We start from the raw sequence: 9,872 nt of genomic DNA, 5'->3' as shown, positions 1-9,872 counted from the left end.
ATTTAATTCTAGCACCAGAAAAGATTCAAACTGACCTGCCTATCGACTATCTCGGCTATTGCCTATCAGAAATGCAGATTCGACCCCCAAAATTGCAAATTCTCAGGGAAAATTTAAAGACTTTGAATGATTTTCCAAAACTTTTGGGAGACATTAATTGGCAACGCCCAACTTTAGACATTCCCACCTACGCCCTGCAGCATTTACTTTCTACCTTGGAAGGTGATAGTTCCTTGACTAGCCCTCGTACCCTTACCCCACAGGCAGAAAAGGAGCTGCAGTTCGTGCAACAGCGACTTACCTCTGGAACTTTGACATTCCTTGACCTTTCCTGCTCTATAGTTTTTTATGTATTTCATACACCCCATTCACTTTCTGGGTGTTTAGGTCAAGACCATGGCATTCTTGAGTGGTTGTTTTTACCCAATCAACAGAACAAGAAACTGACTACCTATTTGGTTAAGCTCACTGCTTTGATCCTTCGCGGCCGACGACATTGTAGGCAACTTTCAGGCCGGGATCCTTGTCGCATTGTTACTAAATTAACAGCCAAAGATATACAGGCGAATTTTGAATTTTCAACTGCCTGGCAAATAGCCTGTGCCGACTTTGTCGGTCAGTTTGATGATCATTATCTGGCCCATAAACTATTCTCTTTTCTTCAAACTCATTCTGTTCTTCCTATTTCTAATATTGCATCGCAACTTGTCCCAGGCCCTACATTTTTCACTGATGCATCCAGCTCCTCCAAAACAGGGTATTGGAGTTCAATTGCAGAGAAAGTTGTCTCTTCCCCTTTCTCTTCAGTCCAGCAAAGTGAATTATATGCTATTTGCTTGGTTTTGCAGGATTTCCCTTCGACATCTTTGAACATTCTCAGCAACTCTCAATATGCTGTTTATGTTACTTCTCAATTCCCTAACTCTCCTTTGGTTGCGTTCAGTCCCTCTTTACATTGCTCATATCCATTCCCATTGTGGCCTTCCTGGCCCTCTCACCCTGGGCAACGCTACTATTGATTCCTTACTGATTGCTTCTGTTCAACAGGCGCACACCGAGCATGCCTTGCACCACACCAATGCTAGAGGACTACAGCGTCGCTTCTCTATTGCTCGTAAGCGAGCCAGACAGATTGTCCGCTCGTGTTCTGCTTGTGCCCCTATTAATCTTCCTTCTCTTCTACCAGGCTGTAATCCTCGGGGGATTCAACGCAACCAGATTTGGCAAATGGATGTTACCTACTTTCACTCTTTCGGCCGTCTTCGCTATATTCACCATACTGTTGATACTTGTTCTCATTTTCAGTGGGCCACAGCTCAGAGTTCTGAAAAAGCTGACGCAGTTATCACCCATCTACATTCCTGCTTTGCTGTTATGGGCCTCCCACATACTATCAAAACTGACAACGCCCCGGGCTATACCTCTCACAAATTGGCTGATTTTCTTCACCTGTATTCCATTCATCATGTTACTGGCATACCCTTTAATAGTCAAGGCCAAGCTATCATCGAACGTGCCAATCGTACTTTAAAACTTCAACTTTTAAAACAAAAAGGGGGAACTCCGGAGTCACCTCATCGTCATCTTCTTCGAGCCCTTTTCACATTAAATTTTTTGAATCATTGGCAGGCATTGGGAACCTCTGCTGCAGAGCATCATTTCACCCCCGCTAAACCTCTAGCTCCTTCTTCTCCTGATCCTGTCTAGGTCCGTTTATCTACTGGTGATTGGAGGGAGGGGGTGGTACTACAGTGGGGTCGGGGCTATGCTTATGTTTCCACAGATAACGGCTGTGAGTGGGTACCAACGCGCTGTCTTAAGCGACACGATGGCCAAGCAAGGGCGGACTGAGGACTTTCTCAAGGAATTCCAGAACTTGACTATTCGCAGCAGGACCTACACAATGGCCACGACTAGGGCCACACCACCAACGTGGGGACAGCTTAAGAAGCTTACTCAGGAGGCTGAAAATGTGGTAACGCGCGCTCAACAGCCGCACAACCCTGGTACTCTTTTTCTGGCAATGCTCGCCATCGTTTCTTGTCGGGTGGGCTGCATGTGTCCCTCTTCTACTTATACCTATTAGACCTATGTCCCATATCCCCCTTTATTCAAAGCTGTAGCATGGGGTGACCCAGAGGTCATGGTGTACACCAATGATTCCAACTGGATGCCTGCTCCCTACCAAACTCGGTCTTTATATAACTAAGAGGAAGGGAGGCTAATCTCCAATTATTCTGTAAGTGTGGAAGGATATCCTATCTGCTTCGGTCTTAGGCCTTGTCTGCCTATTTCCCATGAAGCCTGGGGGCTACAGTATAATACTTCCTCTTTTACAGACTTTACAGTTTTGTTATCCGTAAAAAGCCTCCGAGGAAAACCTACCAATCTGAGGGTCAGTCACCCTTGCCCGTATGTGCTATGCCACATGTTGATGCTCCTTTACAACATATAGAGTGGACTAAATGCAGAGGCAAAGCTTTGAAGCTTTTAAGCGAAACCCCACCGATTGTTGACTGGAGCCCCCATGGCGATTCTCATGAAAAATTCTCTAATCACTCACTTCGGTGGCATCGTAGGTCTAACTCCTTAGATGCCTCGGCAAATGAAACTATTATATGGCATGATAAGGGCTTATCCCCTCCTCAACCTCATCTTTTGGGAACCACTGCGATGCAAGGCCATATATGGAAACTGCTTGCATCTGGAGAGCATATAAATATATGGACAGGTAATATGTCCTATAATAACTCAGTAGGTTTCCAGGTCGACTTACATAAGAATCATTCTATATATATCTTGGCCTGTGTCCCCTATCCATATCTCTTGCTGATGGACAAAGTCACTTGGAATTCATCAATTAACCGTATTCATTGTGTAAGTAACTGTTCTCTGCACACGTGCCTTAACCACACTTCTTGGCAATCTTTCAATGAGAGCTTGCATAGTCTGTACATTTTAAAGGCTGGGACTGAGCTATGGCTTCCTGTGAATCTGTCAAGACCGTGGAGCGAGTCTGGCACGCTCACTGCCCTACTCGACAAAGTATCTGCTTTAACACATAGAGCCAAGAGAGCAGTAGGCCTAATTATAACCGCTGCTGTGGGGTTGGTAGCCATTGCTGTTTCCGCCAAAGCAGCTAGCTTGGCCTTGCATGAAAGTATCCAAACAGCTGACTTTGTTCGTCGGTGGCATGAGGACTCCCACCGACTATGGCAGCATTAACATGAAATTGATACAAGATTAGAAGGAGAAATTATGAATTTGCAACATACAGTACAGTGGCTAGGTGACCAAATTCAAGTACTGACAAGGCAGTCATTTCTCCGCTGCGACTGGAATTCCTCCCGATTTTGTGTTATCCCTATTCCTTTTAATGCGAGCAGACATTGGACCTCACTCCGTAATCTCTTATCTGGAAGTGTCAATATGACCTCTGATCTCCAAAATTTGGAACAAGAAATAACTGATGCGTTCCATGACAATCTCCCTGAGATGAATGAGGCGGAAATCTTTCAAGGCCTGGCTAATGGTCTCGCCCAATTAAACCCTTTTGAACACCTTAAAACATGGCTTACATCAGTTACTAGCAATCTATGCATTGTATCATTGGTTGTTGTCTGCTTTCTCATAGTCTACAGGCGATGGTCCCAAAGAAGAATAAATAAAGAAGGACAACATCATAAAATAATGGCGGTGCTGCAACATGTTCGAACACAGCGTCCTGTGCCTTAAAACAAAATAAAAAAGGGGGAAATGTAGAGGATACCTTTGTCTGGGAGCGGTTCCTTGTTGTTTTTCTCAAGAACATGTCTGTGGCCTTGCACGCAAGTCCAGGGTGCCCTAACCCTGCAAACAGGAGGGGCTAGAGAGTTTAGATGCAAACATCTGCTCGTCGGAGACGAAACAACAAGGAACAGGGACGTGTTGAGTCGGGACAGTGTGGGAACAAAGAAATTGCAGTGGGACAGTTGCCAGACAGGCTGTGTTATAAATCAAGCAACTACAGCAAGAGCTTTTTGCTGCAGCCTTATACCGTCTTTGTGGTGTCTGTGTCTCTTTGTAAGGGCTGCAGTCGTGTGTCTGCGTCTTTGTGTCTCTGTGTTCATTCCTCGGTCTCAAGATACGGGCCACGTCACGTCTTCAAAGCAGGGGGCCCAGTGAATGCCAAATAACATTAAAGCAAAAACAAACTCACTCCTTGATACAACATAATGAATTGTCTAAATTCCAAAGATAGGAAAATCCTATAGGATTCCAGACAGAAGACAGAATGAAAAAAAGGTTGCCTATGCAGGAAATAGAGTCAGACTAACGGAGGCTTGTCTGTCATCAACAGCAGTCAGCATTCAAAGACAGGGGGGTGAAGTCTGGACAATCCTAATGGGGAAAAAAATCTAGGTCCAAAGGACAACTCCCAGAAGAGAGAAAAGAACTGATTTTAGACACATACAAATACTGCACACAGGAATATTTCTGAAAAAATTTACTCAAGAAAATATTCTAGTCGAACCAAAGGTGGACATCTGAAGACAGTTCATGAATGGAGACACTAAACTGAACCGACACAGAAAGCCTACGTCCTGCTAGAGAGAAAAATAAACGCCAGGTAAGGGGCAAAGCTCAAGAGAGCCCTCCTCTGGTGCCGGAAACAAAGACAAAATCCCAACAGAACAGAACTTGGGAGCTTAGGATGCAGCATCCCACAAGGGTTTTAGAGACTAAGTGAGAGGTCCTAGGAGCCAGGATCTGGAACGTGCTATTTAAAAAATTTCCACAGAAAAGGGAAGAATGGCATGATGAAAATCTGCAAACCTTCTGCTTAGATTCCGTAATTGTTACCACTTTGCTATACCCACTTTCCCTGTTTCAGGTGTGCATATACATACACATACATCTGGGCTTTTGTTGTTATTGCTTCTGCTGAACCATGTTTAATAAGTTGTAGACAAAAAAGTCAAAGCAAAAGATTGTTCCAAGATGGAACCATGAGGGATGTATTATAGTGATAAAAGGTATGTTCAAACCACTAAGGGAATGTCATTTAGGAAAATCAATCCAGAAAAGGAAAAAGGTGGGAGATAACAAGAATCATAAACCTTTATACATTACATACTGCATTGCATACTCTGCAAATTACAAGAGACATTTGGCAAACATGTAACCCATATTGGTACTATTCAACCCTCCCTCTGAACCTGATGGATCAAGTAATCAAAAAACTGGAGAGAAAGGATATGGCCCTCCCCAGCATCCCCACCTGGCCCGGCACATCAAGGAGGCCCCTGGTAGTGTCTCCTGAGTGCAGCCTCCTCCCTGTGTCCAGGCAGTCAGAAAACGCTATGCCCGCTTCCCAATCGCTCTGGCCACTCACCCAGAAGCGGGCCTTGGGGAATCCCATTTTCCATCATCCAGGGGTCTTCCCCTTGCTCCAACTGGGAGATGACCTTTGGCTTGGAAAACACAATCCCTGTTCATGAACAAGACAAAGACATGAGTGGCTGTTCTGGCACACAGACCCAGCTCCAGAGCTCCCAGGGCAGAGGACAGTGCAAGGGAGAAGGGAGTTTGTTCTGAGAGGGGCTTAAAACTGGGCTCATAGAGGATGGCCAGGAGCTGGTCTCAGGAAGAAAGTCAGGGCTCTGTCTGTGCACTCCTCTCAGCTGGAATGCCCTATGGGACCCAGTGTGACAGAGCTTGGGGGAGCAGAGGACAGGAAAAGCACAGAAAAGACACCTTTTGCCAACTCTACCAAGCTGTAAGCTCTCCATACAGCCAAAGGGACTAGCAACAGCCACTCTCTGAGACCATTTGCAAGCTCGACCTGCTCAAGCCCTTCCAGTGTCCTCCCTGAGATACTAAAATGCTTTCTTGGCAGATTCTGTACCACAAGGAAAGCTCCTTACCCAGTGACACCAGGTTTCCGTAGTTCTCCAGCATCACCTCCTGGTACAAGGTTCTCTGGGCAGAGTCCAGGTGCGACCACTCGTCCTGGCTGAAGAGCACGGCCACATCCCTGAATGTCACAGACCCCTGGAATGGCAAACCCATTCCTGCTCACCCAGGACCATCCTCACAATGGGATGACTGCGAAGCAACCCTGCCACAACTCGGGGTTCTAAGTATTTCAAGTCAAGTATTTCTGGACAACCTCTCAGTTACTGAACACGTACTTGTCATGCATCTACTGTGAGCAAAGCATGGTGCCCCTCAGAAAGCTTAAACACAGCAGCCAAACGAGATAAGCACTTGAAATTACGAAACAAAATGAGAGAAACACAGACCTTTAGACTTGGAAATGTACAATCACCTAGACCAAACTCTCATCTTACAGATGACACATAAGAGTTAGGTTTTAGCAGGAGGCGCCAGCACACTCACTTAGGGAGGAATTGGTGGGAGACCACCTGGCTTGCCTGGAAGGGAGGTCACTGGGTCCTAGTTCTGTCATCACCATGGGCCATCTCTGTGTCCTAGGGGAGAGGACACTGACATTCACAGCTGGGAGGGCTCTGAGAATGTCCCAGGCGCAGCTTTGCCAGGAGAGGGCCCAGGTGGTGGGCTGCACAGCCTTCAATGAGAGCTAGAGGAGAAGACTGCGGCAGGATTCTCCCTCTCCGCCCCAGAAGCCTTTGTTCTTTTACCTCTCTCCTGCTTCACCGGACCACAGTCACCACTCTGAACCAGCAGCCCCTTTCTTTCCTTACTAAGAATTGTTTTCTTAAAAAAGAAAATTAGAAAAGATGAATATGCAAGAGAACAAGAAATGCTAATCTAACTTTCTACCACCAGAAAATGTTTTAACCTTTTGCTATATGTCTTTTCAGGTTCCATATTTAAACAAAATAAAACCATTTTATATAGACAACTGCATCCTATTCAACATTTGTACTTGCTGCCCAATATTTCCCTGTATGGATGAACTGGTTTATTTAAGTAATCTACTGGTGGGCAATTAGTTGTTTCCACTTTTTTAATACTCTAAAAATGCTGGATTGAGCATCGTATACATCATCAGAAAGGCATACAGAACTTACTTCCTTAGGAACACTTCTAGAGGTATAAGTGTTAGGTCACCACTTGCTTTCCCTTTACCAACCCCAAGGTACATTCCCATAAGCCCAGGAAGGAGATCACAAGGCCAGGCATATTCCCTGACCTGTAAGAGCAAAGGCAAAATAAAAATAAGTGGTTTGATTCTTCCTGTTGGAAACAAGGTAAAAGACATTCCCGCTACCCCCTTTACTTTCACAATTTCTTGCTTTGTCCTTTTCAAATGTATGTCAGTCTTTCTAATGGCTAAACAAGTCACTTGCCAGTCTCACAACTCAAGAAAGTTCGCTCCAGGAACTGGTAGCCATCTCTTTTGAATTTAATCATCCAGGAACATGTTCAAATAACTTGACAGGATGCTATTAGGCTGATATGGCTCCAATGCCTTGGGTTCCCAACAAAATGAAGCTTAAGCTCAGCCAATCACAAGCACCACCCAAACATTAGTTACATTATCAGGAACTTTGCACGGAAACAGTCCAAATAAGGCAACCGATCAAACTTTAACCAATCAAACAATTTCTTTGCTCTGCTTCTGCACTCACCCTATAAAGCTCTCCCCTCACTCCTTCAGGCAGAACCCTGAACGACTTCTTGTTTAGAGCTGCTCAATGCCTGCTTCAAATAAACTCTAAAATTCTAACGTGCCAAAGTTTATTTTTTAACAAAGATAATGGCCAACTGCCCAGTTTCCTGGGAGGAGATGGGCCTAACATGTCACTCCAAACTGCAAAACCTACCTAAATATATTGGGTAGTATTCACTTAGCTACATAGAAGAGTGAGCTTTCTGTCTCTGCAATCTCTTTAGTGGACTGCCTGTGATGTGCATCACAATCTGGTTTAATCTTTATTCAATAATAAAATGATTTTCTTTCTCTTCTACCTTTGTATAGAGGTTTTCTGGATTGGGGGATTATGTTTTTAATTATATTTTCCCAACAATTTATTAATGATACAGAGTTAAATGCCATGAAAGGCTGAAGAAGGGAAGAAATCACTTGGACCAGGAAGCTTTCCATCTCAGGGAGGCTCTTTTTGCCAAATCTGCCCCTAAACCATTGCCGAAGCTTCAGTTTCTTCTGGATGCCTTCCATTCACCACCTATACAGCCTGGTCCTTCTGTGTGAATGCAAAATCTCACACTGCTAGAGAGTTTCCCTGACCACACCTACTCACAAGGTTTCTTTCTTCAATCCTTCTAGAAAATCACCTGGACCCTTACCATGAAATACAGCTATGCATCATTAATGATGGAGATATGTTCCTTAAAACGCACTATTAGGCAATTTCATTGCTGTGTAAGCATCGTAGAGTACACTTACACAAACCTACACTCAGGCTATATGGTATAGTGAGCCTATTGCTCCTAGGCTATAAACCTATACCGGCATGTTACTGTACTAAATAGTGCAGGCATGTATATCTAAACACAGAAAAGGTACAGTAAAGATACGACATAAAAGATTTAAAAAAAAAAAGGTCCACCCGTGTAGAGTACTTAGGGTATTTACTATGAATGGAGACTACAGGACTGGAAGTTCCTCTGGTCAGTGAGTGAGTGGTGAGTGCAGGTGAAGGCCTAGGATATTACCGTACACTTCTGTAGGTTCTATAAACACCATACACTTAGACTACACTAAATTTATTTTCTGTTTTAAAAAAGTAGTTGTGCTATGACAGCTATGACATCACAAGGTGATAGAAATTTTTCAGCTCTATGATAATTCTGTGGGACCACCCTCCTGCATGAGGTCCCTCCCTAGACTGACTTCTCCCATATGTTGATTGGTCCTCAGTCCCTGAGGTCTCCCCTTCGAAACCCCAGTGTTATGAAGGAATTATTTCGCTCCTTGGTGTCTTTGTCCTCCACAGGGCAAAAACATACCGGGAGCCTTCACAAAGCTCTGAGTGGCAGAAGGAAGGGGTTGGGGCTCCATTCAATTCCCAGTCAACAAGTACTTAACTGTTAAGAGGCAAATTCACAATTAGACTGGCTCTGAGGCAAGGAAACATCTTCCTTCTAGAGTTTCTTACCTAGCACGTCCTCAGGTCCTTCCCTGGGTTTCAAGGCCTGGAGAGCTCAACAATGGAGGAGACAAGTTTACCATCTCTGAACCCTGACGGCAGTCCAAGAACGCAGCAGCTTTCACTCACCTGTGCCTGGGCTGGCAGCAACCTCCTGGCCATTTCTCCCTCCCTGCTGCCGCTCTCAGGGAAGGCTCCTGGAATGCAGAAGGCCCATGTGAGGTCTTTTCATCCCGCCTGCACTCCTGCCCGCCCCTCGCCAGGCCAGACCGGTTAGAAACCTCCTCCTGCTGAGCACCTGCAGAGAGGGACCCTGAGCATGGCCACCAAAACCTGCCACCTTTCAGCCACTGGTTTATAAATAAAGATGAATCAAACCAAGGGCTTAAAACCACTGATGTGCGTTAACAGGGCAAAGGGGGCAATCAAGCGAGGCCCATGGAGATGTTAGACTAGTGAGAAATGACATAAATATTCCACACATCTGGACCTGGATATTGCTCAAGGTGGAAAATAGCATTTGAAGAGTGGGTGCCTTTTTCTGGAACAGCCAACCAAAAATTAGGCCGCTCTTTTCTTACTCATGGAAGTTTTACTTCGTCAAAAAGTTGCTTTAAAGGAAGTGTTACCCATTCTCGTCCCGCCCTCCTCCCCCGAAAAAACAAGGGCTCAAGAGGAATAGCGTCGCGGGCTAGAAATGAAGTCACCAGTTAGAGAAAAGGGAACTTAGCAAGTGGACAAAATTACACTAAACAAAAAAAGGAAATACCTAAATCACTCTAGGATTGCCTG

At 44.9% G+C, this 9,872-nt stretch overlaps 1 protein-coding gene across 2 annotated transcripts in view; it reads right to left on the bottom strand.

Annotated features, from left to right (window-relative positions):
* Positions 1-9,872, bottom strand: part of ZNF879 (zinc finger protein 879) — an 18,559-nt gene extending 8,687 nt beyond the window's left edge. Inside the window, exons 1-4 of one of the 2 annotated variants that reach the window (XM_012650001.1) lie at positions 9,850-9,872; positions 9,210-9,277; positions 5,907-6,583; positions 5,375-5,470 (exon numbers count right to left, since the gene is read on the bottom strand). In XM_012650001.1, coding sequence (XP_012505455.1) covers positions 5,375-5,470; positions 5,907-6,051 — 241 coding nt within the window. In that variant the 5' untranslated portion in view covers positions 6,052-6,583; positions 9,210-9,277; positions 9,850-9,872. Of the gene's footprint in view, positions 1-5,374; positions 5,471-5,906; positions 6,584-9,209; positions 9,807-9,849 lie in introns of those variants that run through there. The other variant, XM_012649999.1, reaches the window with a different exon arrangement.

Source organism: Propithecus coquereli, unplaced genomic scaffold, assembly GCF_000956105.1.
Source record: "Propithecus coquereli isolate 6110/MARCELLA unplaced genomic scaffold, Pcoq_1.0 Scaffold308, whole genome shotgun sequence".
In the NCBI taxonomy this organism is placed as follows: domain Eukaryota; kingdom Metazoa; phylum Chordata; class Mammalia; order Primates; family Indriidae; genus Propithecus; species Propithecus coquereli.
The sequence above is the reverse complement of the archived record's forward strand: the minus strand, read 5'-3'. Positions and strand labels throughout refer to the sequence as shown.